The 15,832-nt window shown below is 37.8% G+C and overlaps 2 protein-coding genes across 2 annotated transcripts; both read right to left on the bottom strand.

Moving 5' to 3' along the window:
* Positions 1–163: 163 nt before the first annotated feature.
* LOC113232831 lies at positions 164–7,420 on the bottom strand. Its single transcript, XM_026467678.1, has 5 exons — positions 7,180–7,420; positions 5,538–5,677; positions 3,811–3,969; positions 2,051–2,278; positions 164–310 (listed from the first exon to the last, which is right to left on the bottom strand). The coding sequence occupies exons 1-5, from the start codon at positions 7,283–7,285 to the stop codon at positions 164–166; spliced, it is 780 nt and encodes a 259-aa protein (XP_026323463.1). The 5' UTR covers positions 7,286–7,420.
* Positions 7,421–10,289: 2,869 nt separating this feature from the next.
* Positions 10,290–15,685, bottom strand: LOC113236664 (adenylate kinase isoenzyme 5-like). Its single transcript, XM_026472827.1, has 5 exons — positions 15,558–15,685; positions 15,053–15,274; positions 13,722–13,880; positions 13,042–13,182; positions 10,290–10,626 (listed from the first exon to the last, which is right to left on the bottom strand). The coding sequence occupies exons 1-5, from the start codon at positions 15,573–15,575 to the stop codon at positions 10,372–10,374; spliced, it is 795 nt and encodes a 264-aa protein (XP_026328612.1). The 5' UTR covers positions 15,576–15,685; the 3' UTR covers positions 10,290–10,371.
* Positions 15,686–15,832: the final 147 nt, after the last annotated feature.

The following is a 15,832-nucleotide window of genomic DNA, read 5'->3' as shown; positions in this document are numbered from 1 at the left end:
TCTTGGCTTTGGATTACTTTGTGAATACATATGAATGCCTGCCAATTTAGATCAGCTTGACAGAACTGACTTCCCACGAGACACCTTACCCTACCAGTTTAGCTATAGATATTTTTCTTTCTCCAAACTTGAATTCATGAATTGCATCACACTAATTATTAGATTAAAAATTACTGTTATTTGCTTTAACCTCAATCTCGCCGTTATCCCATCCACCAATAGTGACATTCGCTGCGGAAGTGAAAGGTATCCCCGAAGTGGAGGCTCCAAGAATGCCCACCATCTGTCCGATGCGGGGAATGGCACCCGGCTGCTTGCGACAGCGCCGAAAGATCAAACAATCAGCATCTAAAGTATATCATCAGTGGAAAGGTAAAAAGTGTAAAACGCCATTTTTTGGTTTGGATTTATTGTTTTGAATCAAACTGTCCATGTTTTCATTTGGTGCATCAGAAAACCGAATAATTCGCTACTTACTATTAGCTTGTTGCTATTTCTTTATAATTCACTTCTGTGTACAGGTACCTTAAATGACGTTTTAAACTTTTGGCATTTCTTCTGAGGATATATTTATTTATTACATAACTCTATGCACTCACAGTTTCCCAAAACGTACATATAATCTATGTACGTATCTATGTATGAACTACCAAAAAAGGGAATTAAAAATACAAAAACACATCACTCAACAAATAAATTTTAGATTATTATTCGATTAATACAAACATAAACTTCCATGTAAAGCTTCATTTCGTTTCCAGTGTTATCAAATAAATGTATATCTTGGTGATCAAATCAGGGCAAGTCAACGATAACGCCCTAAGAGCAGAGGCGTGTTGTGAAGCATTACAGCGTGCAGCGCCTATCGCAAGAACAGGCTGCTGTCGAAGGCACAGTATTCGTCGGGTACATACAACGTGCAACGCACTAACTTGTTTAGATTGTCAATTTAATCATGATTGATGACAATGATGACATTAAAGAGTCGAAGTAATAGCGCCACCTTTCGTCTCAACTCTTAAAGTGTCCAGTTGAAACAAAAATAGTCTCGAAAGCATCTCGAGACTAGACTCACAAATGTATATGATGGGTCTGAGAGCACTTTCGGAGACAAGTCGTAACTTGTCGCCGAGACTGCATGTGTCGTAAGTGGACATGTTCATTCATGCACTCGAGATTTAGTCTCCAGTCTTCCGTCAATACCAGAAGAGCTAAAGCACTCTCAGCGTGTGTTTACTTAGCGTGTTTTGACTTTTTAACCGACTTAAAAAAAAAGGAGGAGGTTTTCAATTCGACTCTGTATTTTTTTTGTATATATGTTACGCGATAACTCTAACTTGTGAACCGATTTTGATGATTCTTTTTTTGTTGGAAAGAGGACACCTCAGATGTGGTATTTTCTAAATGGACACCATTTAGAAAATATTCCACTCTAAGGGTGGCAAACTAGGGGAGGAATGACTTTTGAGGTCGGTTTTTTTGTAATCTCTACTGAGATTATTTCAAAGTTGTTACATTATTTTCTTGTGTTTAATTTTGTATCGTGCTTGACAATGTGATGTTTTTTCTAAGTCTAAAAGCAGCTCAAACTCCACTATAGACATCCGAATAAAATTTTTAAACTGCTGTGCATTGAATCGGCTCCCAAGTCAATTCGACGATCCACCCATTTCCTTATTACCCAACACTTCTTTTTTTTCCTATGTTTTAGCACACTCTATTAAAAAAGCTATGACCTTAACGCGAATTAATTTCAAATGCGTGCGATCAAGCCACACAATAGACTGCGTATTGACTCTCTAGTGGACACGGAATTGTCTTGGTCTCGAGGCTCAAGTCATCTCGAATAGACAACACCATGAGACCAATCTCGCGATTTTCTCTCGAGGTTTTATCTCAAGTAGACACTTAGCATAAGGTATCTAAACCTATCATTCCCGACACTTACAATAAGGGAAACAAGTAAGGGTTAGTACCCATGAAGCTTTTTATAGAATATATAAGCTTTGATGGTTTTAAGTTCATCTTTGGTGGTTGTAACGATACTTACCTCAACTTCAACGCTATCCCAGCCTCCAACAGTGACGTTAGCTGTAGAAGCGAGAGCAATTCCTGAAGTAGATGTTCCCGGTATGCCGACCATTTGACCGACACCAGGTATGACGCCCGGCTGCTTGCGCCCTCGACGAGATATGGTGTAGTGCAAAGGGTCATGACCCTCGCGCCGAATCATCTCTGGTAAGATGCGCCGGCGCGCGTTTATGAACCAGTTGCATACCTAAATAATTTAAGACTGAATTTTATAAAACGGGCTTGACTAAACAAAAATGGCGGTATAAGATTCGCATTTACAAAATGAACTTGGCTGAAGCAATTAAACTTTTGAGTTTAGTTCGTAAACTTACGAGTGTTCCGAAGTTTTTACAACTCCAAAGGAGGACCTGTGAGGGTGGATCTAATTTGTAAAGTTATTGTGGACACCTAACCGAAGAAACCGACAAGCAAATCTCTTTTCTGCGACTTACGAGTCACGACTCCACAAAAAAGTCGTTGTAAATTAGTTTTTGCAAAAGTTAAAATAAAAAAACAAAAAACTTCGACGGTATTTATTAGATAAATTCACATAGCGTAGCGCATTCATGACACAGTTATGCCAATACATCACCTGTGCATTAGGGGCGTAATTATACTTTATTTTTTTTTAATTTCATTTATTTCATTTCAACATAACATAACATAACATAATGTTGTATATTTTCTAGTGGCAGGAGTCTCATTTTAAGCATATAATGCCTGTGCCAGGAAACTCCGCTCTTCCATTACAATTTAATTTACGTTAGGATCAAGGTTAAAGTTAATAAATACAGTACTTAAAAAACAAGATTTCACATCACTTTTTACAAATCACATTTACATTTTAAGTGTGTATAACCTCTATATCGCATTAATAATACAATAGTGCATTAACTCAAAAAATGGAGTTTTTTTTTTTTTTCAAATATATGTAAATAGATGTTTTATTATTAGATATCGAACTAATTTCATACTTGCCAAATACATTTAATTTACTACATTAATTATACAACAAACATAATAATTATTTTTTGTTAATGGTATTTAAAAATATTTATTGATCTTTCAAAATAATAATGTAGTATTAGAATAGTTTTAATTGAGATCTAAGAATTGTCTTCTTGTAGAAATTGAATTTTGTTTCATATATTGTTTTTAGAGGTTTTATTTGTTGTAAAAATGTTTATAAATAATCATCAAAATAGGTAATTGAAATGTTGCCCTCTGTATGTAGTTTACTCTTTTATTTACCGTAGTTTTCCCTAGTACCATCATAAATATAAATATACCTAGTATATTACTATATACATTTCTTACTGGTAGTTATCTATTATCTTGCATTTTTTTAAAAGTAAAATTGATTATTGAACAAACTGGTTCATAAGAGACGGACTCGTGTAAGCACAGTGGTTGGCGTTTGCTAAGAAATTTTTGCTTCGGGTCCCTACCATTTAATTCCTTACTGTAGTTACTACGGAGAACACAAAAGAACATTTGCCATGGAACTATCAACGTAGTAAAAAGTAAATGGAACGCATAAAATATAGCCCCTGTACCATCAATGGAACTGTCTAATGGTACTACGGTAAAGAAAGGATTTTGCTGGGCCTAACAGGGTCCCATAGCTCTGATTTAAGCGTGTCCACCTGCTACATTGTATACATTTTGGGAATGCAATAAGTATTGAATACTTACGTGGTTAGTTCTTGCAGTGATAATGAAACGACAGATGCGCACCTGTAAAACAGTCAAGTTGGCTTCTTGACTGAGAGCGAGTTTCTCGGCGTCGCTTGGGTAAGCATTGTACCGATGATCGTAAAGCCAACGCTTGAGGATTTTAACAGAGTGCTTGGGCAAGTTGCCGCGTCGCTTACGCACGGACCCCACGACGATGCCCTGCGGGTTTGCAAACTACGAATTTACTATTCAGATGCACAACAAGGGTCATACAACTTCTTGAAAGTTGTGCATGTTTATTTATTATGTAGTTTATTTTTTAACCGACTTCAAAAAAGAAGGAGTTTCTCAATTCGATTTATGTTTTTTTTTGTATGTATGGAAAGAGGGTGCCTCAGATAGATAGATAAACACTATATTGCTCACACACAAGAACAAGAATAGTACATAAACAACTTAAAACTAATGTGGGCAAAGGCGGTCTTATCGCCATCTCTTCCAGACAACATTTGAGGTAGAGAAAAGTTAATCGGAGCGGAAGACGTTGTGTGCCAATTTTACAAACAAAAAAAAAATTAATGTGAAAAAAAATACAAAATAAATACAATAAAACACAGTAATTTATCAAATATTTAATAAATAACGATATATTATACCTACATAAATACATGTATATTTAACCCGTCACACGTCTTAGAGATACGCGGTGTCCCTAACGATTTTGACACTGTAGCGTTCTAGTGCCACGTGGTGTCTCTAACGCGCAGCTGTGTTTTCACTCACAATTTTTTTTTAAATATATTAAGATTGAGTAACGCGTGAATACCATGATATTCAATCATTCTCTCACAGATGGCGCTACGACAAAAAGTCGTTAAAAACCGAAACCAAAGGTCTACAACTAGCAATAATCATACAAAAAGATTTAAATAATAATATTTATTATATATCGAGTTGTTAGGTTTTCGCGATTGGTTTACATAGGAAATGAAACTATTTTTCCGGATTTAAATCGCGTATATTTGTCTTTTCAAATAAACATTAATAATAGACATAACTGGTTGATGACTGTACCACCTCAGTCAACCGTGACCATGGGACCTGTAAAGGGCCCGAAACGTCAGTTTGTTTGAAAAAACAAATATACGCGATTTAAATCCGGAATAATAGTTTCATTTCCTAATATTTATTATAATTAAATACAAACATCGAAACACTAAGAAAAATTCCTTCGATCCAGCTGGATTCGAACCAGCACCTTCCAGCAATCCGTGCTAAATATTCTGCCGAATAAGCCACGGGACGAAACAGTAGACCTTAGGATTTTTATAAGTGCTCGTTGCAGATCTTTGTTCTTGGTTTTTCGCGACTTTTTTACCGTAGCGCCATCTACGTGAAATCTATGAACGTTTTTCTTCACTCAGCCAGGTCTCTACTCGCGGCCGACTAGAGATGGCGCTATAATAATTGTACCTTTTAGTTTATTGAATGTCACGATGTTTTACTGCCATGATATTCAATCCTAACACATAACACATATTTTTTTTACAAAATCGTTAGGGACACCGCGTGTTCTCATGGGACTCGTGACAAATTAAAGTTCTGTGTGGCACTGCAACTGTTATGGACTGGCGAGTCGTTCACCACTGACGCACGACTTGTCGCTTGCCTTGCGCAAGGCGTGTCGCATACGGAGCATGTTGGACTGGGCTGCGTCCTCCGTGTCTCAGTTTGTGCCACTCAATGGGTTACCGATTTTTTTATATAAGCCATAGGTTGCTTTTTACCTGTGGTGGCGGAGGATGTCGCATGTGGAGCATGCTGGCGCGGGCTGCGGCCTCCGTGTCCCAATCTGTGCCGCTCTCATTTTCGTCTGTGGACGACGTGGACGGAAAGCGGTCTCGCGCTGCGAACATTTGCTGCTGGGCTTCAAATGAATACCAGCAGTGGTGCTTTGAAAGAAAACTAGCCGAAAACAATTAGAATACTGAACTTTGTAGATGAACGACACTAATCGATTTGTAATTAGATAAAGACGATATTTCGATACCTCCAATGGATTTTCTGTTATTTTTGTAAACAGCCATGTTTATTTATTAGTAACAAGTTTCACAAAATCCCTGGTTTTGTGAAAAAGAAAAAAAAACAAAAACGAATTTTGTGAGAAAAAAGAAACAAAAACAAAATAAAAACAGAACAGCTCCAAAAATTAAGTTGACATTGGAGGTATCGATTTAATACACGAATTTTACATGCAAACTTAGGTTCTTTTGTAGATCTTACTTGCCCTGCTGTAAGAACTAAGTGAGCCTACATAAAATTATTTATTTTTTTACAAATAGAAATAATTTGTCATTGGCGAAATCATCGACATTGTCAAACTATTATACCTCCCACTTCATCAGTAGCACAGGTCTGCTTTAAGCACAATAGCCTGGTCTCTCTCACGTGACTACACACGTTTTCCAACGGCTGTTAACCTTTTTCAACATAAACACTATATTTTCCTTCCACGTTAACGAGAGGTATGGTTAAAGAAATATTATTTGCGCCGATGAATGTTATCTCCAGGAACGGCTTATCCTTTCTATTACAATAGGGTAATTTTATTTTAAAGCGATTCAATGATCTTCGTACATCGTACCAGTCATGGGTGCACTAATACTTTTTCTGAATAACTAATTTTCAAATTACTTCTTCACTCAACAGGTTTTTTTTAACAGTAGGTACTTCGTAAAATATTACAGACTGCCAACACTTTTCTTGCTTATTCAACAAGTAATTTACGCATAAAGATTATCGAATTAAGTGCCAATGCGTAAAAGTGCTTAAACTAGTTGTTTCCACTACATAGATCAGACGTACGTTACCGAGACGGTCCACTCTTTTGTCCTATTGTACTTACTTTATATATACTATATTTCGCCAACTATAAGTACGTAACTTACGAGTTAAAGGCATAGGTATTTGCTGCCACGGGGATTCGAGCCGTAGACCTCGCAATTGAAAAGCAAACATTCTCCCACTCACCTACCACCACTTTTCTATGTTGCCAAGTACAGCGGACAACAATGTTTAAAACCACGTGACTGTATTTGAAAGTGTACTAGTTATTACCCATTTTAGTACCTTAAGGTTTGATACAATAAATCTAAATGTGAGTCAAGCTAGAATGTATCTATTTCAAACCTAACACAAATAGGAGTTCATGAACAGGTAGGTACTTGTAATAAGGCATTTCAAAAAAACCATAACGTTGTATGAAAGTACATTTTTGATTTTGTGCGAAAGTAGTGATTTGCAATAATTCAATAATAGCTCAAAGACTGCAAGGACCAAAACCAATATTTAAGATATCTGAATTGAAAGTTTCTCGTACCCGAGAGTGTTGTACTCGAGGTAAAAACATAGAATTTCGAAGATACTTACGTAATTTGATCTTCATCACTTTTATCACCGACCTGCGCAGCGTGGCGATGTTCCCGAGGGTCTGGACAGAGGCCTGCTTCCCGCCCAAACTTGACGGTATTGACATAAACTTTTCAATCTATCAATTAAAATTCTGATTACATCAATTGCGATTACATAATTCTCGTAACTACCGCAAAAATAAGTAAAATTGTACTGATTACAAAAGTTTTTGAGAAACGATCCTATAGGAAAGGCGGCAGGCTTTGAAATGAACGGTTTTTTGTTTTGAAAATCGATGCGCATTTTGTGACAATTGACAACGACGTACACTGTCGCTTGTCACTTGTCACGGTGAAAATTTTGAAATTTGAAATAATTTCTTTTTTGTTAACAGCCAGTCGGGCTTTATTTTGAAAATCAATGCAATCTTTTTTCAATAAGATTTAATTTAAAAATGTGATTTAATTACTAAAACAAGTTGTTCGTCTACTATCTTTTTACATCTAAAAATGGAAAAACGGTGAAGTATTTTTACCCGATTACTACTAATCGAGACACAATAACATAGATATTTATCAATTTAGCAGATCAATTTGGAGAAATAATGAATGATCCTAAATGTCAAAAACTATATAAACATGGCTTGATTACTAAGAGCGATTACACACGGCGAACTTTAGCAGTGATATACGCAGCAGTTTAGCAGTGATTGCGTCTTATGTTGAATTATTATACCGGCTCCACGCGCTTGCCAAGCCATGGCAACATCCGTTCACGTGTCGGTTTTTGTGCACAAATCAAAGGAAGCTTCGGGCAAGCATTTGCCATTAGGTATCCACACGTTTGTGGTACCTACTTATTAATTTGTGGTAGTATTCAAGATATTTGCTATTTAAGCTGTGAGTGGCACTGCAACTGTTATGGATGGACATGTCGCTTACCAACAGGCGCACGACTTGTTCGTCTCGTCACTTGGTATTATAAAAAAAAGTTAGTATTATTTGAGAACTGTCGACAGATAGACGTTTCCTTTCTGCTACTTTGGGTTGATGGATATAACTAAATTTTTAAATAACGTTTAAAAAAAAGATGACGTTGTACTGTGTTTATAGACATGGATGTAAGGTTTTAAACTTTTGCCTTTTCGTTAACGAAAAGAATATTAAAACAGAGAGTGATATCTTTCCGTGGTTATAAACTTGTAAAATGGGTGGTCAAACGAGACTGTTTTATTGTCTCTGGAATGCTACCAAGCAGAACTCTACATTTAGAATCCGAAGCATAAGGACCATAAAGACAAAAAAAAACTGCTACATTTTTGTCTTTTTCTTTTTATCTTGCGTCTTTTTGTAAATAAAAATAGGTCAAGCCGACCGTAATAACACATACAAATTCGATGTCCGCCATGCTTGCCTCTTTGGAGCACACTAAGCGCACTCGCAAGCGTGTGGATGCCGACGTTTGTCTCGCCTAATTTGCCAAGCGTTTGTTGACGTTTGGAGCTTACGGCAATTGACAAGCGTGTGGAGCCGGCATTAAAAACGTGGATCGCATTTTGTATCGCACTGCTAAAAGTGACCGTGTGGAACCGCTCTAATAAATACTGTCACGATAAACTACGTGCGACTACAGAATCACCATTGTTGTATGTTTTTCTACATAATTAGACGTAAACGGCAGCGTCACATTAAGCCGGAATCCTACGCAACATTCCCTACAAAACAAAATTCTGTAACTCGTGGAGATAATTTTTTTCCCTCTATGGTACTTGGTCAAGAGCAAAATTCTACACTTAGTATTATAGCCACAAGTGATCACACGTCAAAGTGAAAGATTTTATACTTAAAATCGACTAGCGACTCCTCCAAAACAGAAACTGTCATGTATTATTCTATCGTTTTATCATTTTTCAACAAAGACACCTCATTCATTACCAGAGAAATGAATGCGACAGGTCGTAACAGGTTATGCGTGAAATGCACAGATCTTACGCCGAATATTCAGCGCTTCAACCGAGAGCGTGGCCGAATATTCGGTATTCGGCAAAATCACTATTCGTGGCATCTCTAAAAATTTGCAGGAAACAAATTTGTTGCCGTCCTATGTCGAGCCTGAGCCGCGTTCATACAAACAGATGCGAAACGCACGCCGTTTTCGCTCTTACGTTAATGGACATAGAAGCTTTTTCTGACCGGCTTAATGCGTTTCTGCGTTTATAAATGTCGTAACTCCACATGTGAAACAAATTAATGATAATAATGTGCCAGACAACCACACCTGTCTGCCTGGTCTCAAATAGATAATTTGTAAGTACTAGAGTCAACGGAATTCACTCTGGGGCACAAACCAATTTAGAAAAGTTAATTTCCCAATTTGGTCCTACCGGGAATCGAACCCGGGACCTCCTCATCCAACGCCCACAGTATAAATCGTCAAATTATGTATGAAACGAAATTTTATGACATTTCAGTCCAGAAAAATAGTTTGACGCGCGAGCGTTTGACGACGGATTCAGACGGTATTACGAAGCGGCCGAGCTGCGCCTAGCTTACCGTCATTAGAAGAAATGAAATGAAAGCCCAATGCACTTTGTACATCCAATCCTTTACAATAGAATGACTCATAGTATGTTTGCAACTACTGAGCCGACTCAGGAACCGATTCCTGAGGTAGCTGCGCGGTGCGGGAGGAGTGACAGTTTACGTAACAGCTATGTCGCGTTGCACGCGGGATAATTTCAGCAAGATTTTCTGACGATATTTAATACCAAGTTAATTGAAAAAAGTGCCTACAAAATTAGTCAATTGCAGTTATTTGAAACAGTAATTAAAAAAAACAGTAATTAAAAAAAACTATTTCATAGATAATTGAAATGAACAGACAAGCCACTTGGCACTTTTTTTAATCAACAAAATTGTGAAAATGGTGCAAAATCGACCTTGGCCCAAGATTTATTATATCCAACTCTATGCCGCCTACGTTAAAAACAATCCAAAACAGTATCAAACTTAATGTGCTATTAACAAGACCATGTTTCAAATACAAGTGTTACTGAAATAGAATTTAGATAAAGGACTAGTAGCTAACCGTTGTGAGGAATATTTCAAAATAAAAACAAAAAGTAACAATTATAAGATGTAATAGCAACAGTAACATTGTAATAACAAAAATCAAAACACATACAAGTTAAAACTACAAAATATCAATCTGTCACGGTTCATCTTCCTTCATTACTACCTCCGGCACATCCCCGACCGGGGGTTCATCAACGGGGGCTATGGGAGTTGAGAAGCTAGCGGCTACGGAGCTCACAGTCATGGGACAAGTCGTAGAGATAACTACAGCTGGGGCTGACGAAGCGGTGGGGGGCTCAGCGGATTCTAGTTTCTTGCCCATCTCAATAGTGTCTGATAGGATTTCTTTTAGAGTCGACGCAAGCGTATTTGGATTCTTGCTACTATCCAGCTGAAAAATAAAATTGCTGTTAATCTATCTGTTACGTTATTGGTAGAATATATGATAATCTCAGTACAGAGTACTAAAAAAACCGACCTCAAAAGTACGTGGAATTACGTCTATTTGCTAAGTTTTATTGAAATATCCCCTAGTTCGCCACTATACAGGACTTGACACTGGAGATAATATAAATCGGTTCTCACTACTCAAAGTATATTGAGAGAAAAACGCCTTGAATTGGAGAAATAGCAAAATCAACCATTAAAGTAATTGCTCCTAAATTAAAGTTAGGCGCTATTTATAAAAATGAATCTTCATGCGTGAGCAGCCACCCTTCGAGGTGGATGATTTTCTTCAAAATGAAATGGGACCACTATTGAAGTACCCCCTTTCCAACAAAAAAAGAATCATGATAATCGGTTCACAAATACCGGAGTTATCGCGTAACATACATACAAAAAAAAGAACATACAGTCGAATTGAGAACCTCCTCCTTTTTTGAAGTCGGTTAAAAAACGATTTCTAAAGTGGAATAGCATTACGACGAACAATAGGTCGAGCTGTACGGTGATAAAATTTGTCCACTTTTGGGCTGCCTTTCTTCCACCAGAGATCTGCGAGGTAGAAAGGATGTGTAGCGAGGCTGTGAAACAGTGTGATGTTTTCCATCAAAGCTGTGCGAGGCAGCTAGTTGGTGAGAGGATGTGCAGTGGCGCGGTGCGAGGATGCGTTAGGAACTCTTTTCAGCTATGCGCGGGAGGGGTACTGTGTGGTGGGGTGAGCGGTAGCGATGTGTCAGTGTCAGTATCATACTTTCAGTAGCTCTAGTTACCTACACCGTTTTGCACACATTCCGCGTTGGGATCCCTCGCACAAATCTCGCTATTTTGTATGTAAAAATACTTAGTTCCGCTAACCATTTTTCACAAGAGCTGCGCTAAGCGAGGCTAGGAAAATGCAGTAATCCTATTGATGGATTTTTTCCACGACTGCCTCGCTACGTCGCACATCTCTGGTGGAAAGGCGGCCGAAGGCTCTGATTAGTCGATAAATTCGTGCCCTTGCTATAATTATAATAAAGTCACATGGGATCTCACGTCAAAAATGCCTTTATCTCAGTCATAAAAAAAAAAATTCGCTCTGGACCTTTTGGAGGGAAGTGTCGTTTTTATTTTGACTTTCAATTATTTTGTGAAATCTAGTTTAAAGTGGAATAGGATAGTGCTATTGTGCCTTAATCGAAGATAAAAACGCGAAATTATACGAATCTCGAACTAAAATACCCGTATCGGCCCGTTTTAAGGAATCCCGAGTCAATCCAAGCACGCCGCTTCAAATTGCCTATCCTCTTTGTGGCGGCTATATTTACAGAAACATATTTAAACTTCATGTTTAGGCTGATGGCTTTGCCAAAGCGTTAATAAAAAAAAAACATAAAAAAAAAACAAAAATCTCATAAAAGTCGTAGAAACAAATTACGTTTATTGCATACCTGGCGAAACGGTGACTTAACTTACATTTGCAAAACGTACGGAAAATGAATTAAAAGTGTACGGAAAATGAAATTACGTCCTTTAAAAAAAATGCAATGCATAAAAGTCTCTGTTTTTCCGCATAAACTGCATTACAAAAAAAACTGACCTCAAAAGTTCGTGGAATTACTTCTATTTGTCAAATCTCATTGAAATCGGTTACCGGAAAGTGCATGAAATCCTAGTTTGTCACCCATAAAGATGGAATATTTTCTTTAAATTAAAATGGGACTTATCCCTCTTACCAACAAAAAAAGAATTATCGAAATCGGTCCACAAACGCCGGAATAATCGCGCAACATAAAAAAAACAGTCGAAACGAGAACCCCTCCTTTTTTTGAACTAGGTTAAAAATAGTTTAGTATCACATTTACTGGAGGTTCGTGACCATGTGAAAATTAATGGCCAATTTCGTTCGGAGAATCTTTAGATCTTTTTCCTGAAACTCATTTTGCAGACGAGGCCCTATTACACCAAGGCTACGTAATTGTAGCCATGAAATAGATGAATAAAGCAATTAAGCACCATATTAAATATTCAGTTTTTAAATGATCTTGTAGTCATTTATTGTAGATGTTCGTGTGTGCGTGTACATGTCACGCTAGCAGAAGTACACACATGTCATTAGGTAACGTTATGGCGTTTTAAGCAATTTTTTCTAGAAATAAATCAATATTACCTACTTGAACGTGTGGTATGCTTTTCTAATGCTCTTTCGTTCTCATGTGCCAGGTTATCCACAATTCATAAATAATGACGTAGAATACTTTCTATTGGGCTCTATTCAATGGCTGTTGCTTCGCCCTATGTAGATGTATGCACAACTTGTATACAGGTGTCCATCCAGTAATACACAGAAAAGTGCAGAAATTCGGTACAAAGTAAAACTCACTGTGACGACTTGGGCTCCAAACCTCTTATGCACATTCTTGACTTTATAAGCGGCCTCCTTGACTATCTGCCTCGCAGCATTGATCTCTGACTCTGGTCGACCCAGCTCCGACAGACGACTCTGCAGTCGTGATGCTGCTAGCTGTGAATAATTGATTCATAGAACAATGGCACATTGATTGCGTACTGGCTAAGAGAATCGTAAAACATATAAGAAGCCATAGGGTTTCAGGTTAGTTATGAATATCTGCTATGCATTTCAATTTCTGATCGAATTTCGATCGAGGAAAACCTTAATCAACCCACTTACATCCTGGGCACGGATCTCAAAAAAGGGTTTTGACCATTGTATGCCGCGGAAATTCGCTGGATGCAAGTAGCGCAAGACCCTATGTCTATATCCAGAAGTGGAAGTTTTTCCGCTAAAATATTGATGGTGATGATTATGACAATACCACGCTAGAAGTGTGCAAGTCCCCCCTGTGGAAAAATAACAATACCAAACCAGCAAGCCATTCCTGTCATTCGGGACAGAAATGAACGATCAACGAAGCCACGCTATAACACTGCACACTGCCGTTGTTGTAGTTCTACACCTGCTGTGAACCACAATCCGGATTTATGACACAGTAGAAACTACATCTTTATATTCGTGACAGAAACGTAAGATCAGGTACCTACCTCATCATCAACCTCTAGAGCTACGATCTTCTCAGGCCATTTAACTTGGTGGTTGAACATATTCGACATTTTCGAGTTCCTGGGGAAGCCGACCAGGATGAAACCTTTGGCATCCTGTTGCATCAACATTGCTTCTTTTATCAAATCCACTGTTAATTGCTGAAAGAGATAATTTACTTTTAGTGTTGTGGCCAACTTCCACATCCAATATATTAACCGGTTGTATTGCAGAATCACGAATTAATCTTAATGGACTTACTTATTCGGCCCAAGCTAACACTTCTAAATCTAAAACTCGCATTAAGTACAGTAATGCGAGAAAGTGTGTTGCCGTGATGGTTGAAGATCTTCACTCAACTTATATCAAAGACACCCTTGAGTTTCCAATGTCGGAACACGTCCCGGAGTTTCGTGCGACTTGGCCAGGCTCTCAAGGGACATTGCATCTTTTTTTATGATATCTAGTGACGGAACGAGCAAGTATGCAAGTCGTAGGTATGCATGGCAGTAAGCGACACGTCTACTCATAACAGTTGAAGTGCCATACAGAGCATAACCTACGGCCCTCCTAGTCATAAACAATGCATTTTCATTAACTTTCGAGATATGGGCACCTAAAGTTTTTTCTTTAAAAAATGTCAATTACCTACGCTTAACAATAAAACTGAAACTAAATAAGACATAAAAAAGGGTTAAAGGGGGGGTTGTAGATCTGGTTTTGCTGATTCCAGATATGATAATAACACTATTTCGGTAAAAATGTTTCCTGATCAGGACGGCAGTTTCATCGAAAACATTCATCCTTATAAACCCACGTGCCCGTAATTTCATCAGCATCCTTCAAAATTGAAACGCAATAACGTTTACATTATTGCGGTAGAAATTCCCTGCACGAACCCTGACGCAAGAAGCAACCCTCGTTCTACTGAAAATTAGCTTAAATAAGCACATGTCCAACCTCAAGCTAAGAGAGGGCACTTACTGTAGATTCTGCCTTGAAGTTGATGAGACTCCTCTACATGTTCTCAACCAATGCTGCCCCATTTTGGGTTGCAATTGTTCCACATGGGACTGAGTACGTGAAACTACTGGGAATAAACGCCTTTAACGAGCACATAACACTCGCTACTGAGCAAGCACATGCCTTAACCCAGAAGAGATTAAAACAGTCGAAGCCAGGAAAATCGTTCAGTCTTTAAATACTGCTAGCCTTACCTCCAAGTTTTAATTAATGGTGACTACAATAAATCAATTATTGGTCGCTGTAATGATCTTCTGTATGGAGTCAACCTTATAATAATAATAATGCCCAAAACAATGTCCTGCCTTACCTCAGGAAGTTCTTCCTGAGCCTGTATTGTGTCCGCTATGAGACGTCCTCTTGTAGTATCCTTATCTGCTTCCTGGCGAAGCAACTCGCCAGGTTTGATCATTGCATATCCTGTGATATTGGAGATTGTCTGAGCAACTGTCTGGTTGCCAGCGCCCGGAACACCGTTCACGAAGATCACAGGCAAATGTCGGATTGGAGACATGTCGTATACCGTTGTTTCCTGCGTTACAATTGGGAAGCTTATTGCTCTTAAGACAGGGTTTTAAATCTACTTGAATAAATAAATTGCAAGAAGACAAAAAATTGAATAATTTTTGAAATTCTTAGTTTGTGAATCATTAGGTGATTAATTTAACAATTACTTTTAAATGATTCGGAGTGTGACTTTGAGCGCAATTATTAAATAATTTATCTGATATCTTACATAAATTTTCCACCCCCCCTCTTGGAGTAGTTCACTTACGTGGTCAATGTTGGAATGAACATTTAAAATAGGTACTTACGATAGAGATGTATGGCATTGAAGGAAGACCAATTTTCTGCGTGGAGTTTAGAGCTAACTAAAAAAAAATTAAGTACTTCTACTGTTCTGATTTATCCTTGCCACATAACCTAACAATTTAAACAACAAAAATAATGGAGGAGATAAGACACTGATGCCGATAGGTAATTGGTTCACAATGATATTTTTATACTTTAATTATTCCCTGAAGTTCCTATGGAATACGTGGCCTAGTCTCTTGTCATTCTATGTCAGCTGTTGTTAGTATTCAATATA

Source organism: Hyposmocoma kahamanoa, unplaced genomic scaffold, assembly GCF_003589595.1.
Source record: "Hyposmocoma kahamanoa isolate Upper Pololo Valley unplaced genomic scaffold, ASM358959v1 102, whole genome shotgun sequence".
In the NCBI taxonomy this organism is placed as follows: domain Eukaryota; kingdom Metazoa; phylum Arthropoda; class Insecta; order Lepidoptera; family Cosmopterigidae; genus Hyposmocoma; species Hyposmocoma kahamanoa.
Note: the sequence above shows the minus strand (reverse complement) of the source record. Positions and strands in the feature narration are given on the sequence as shown.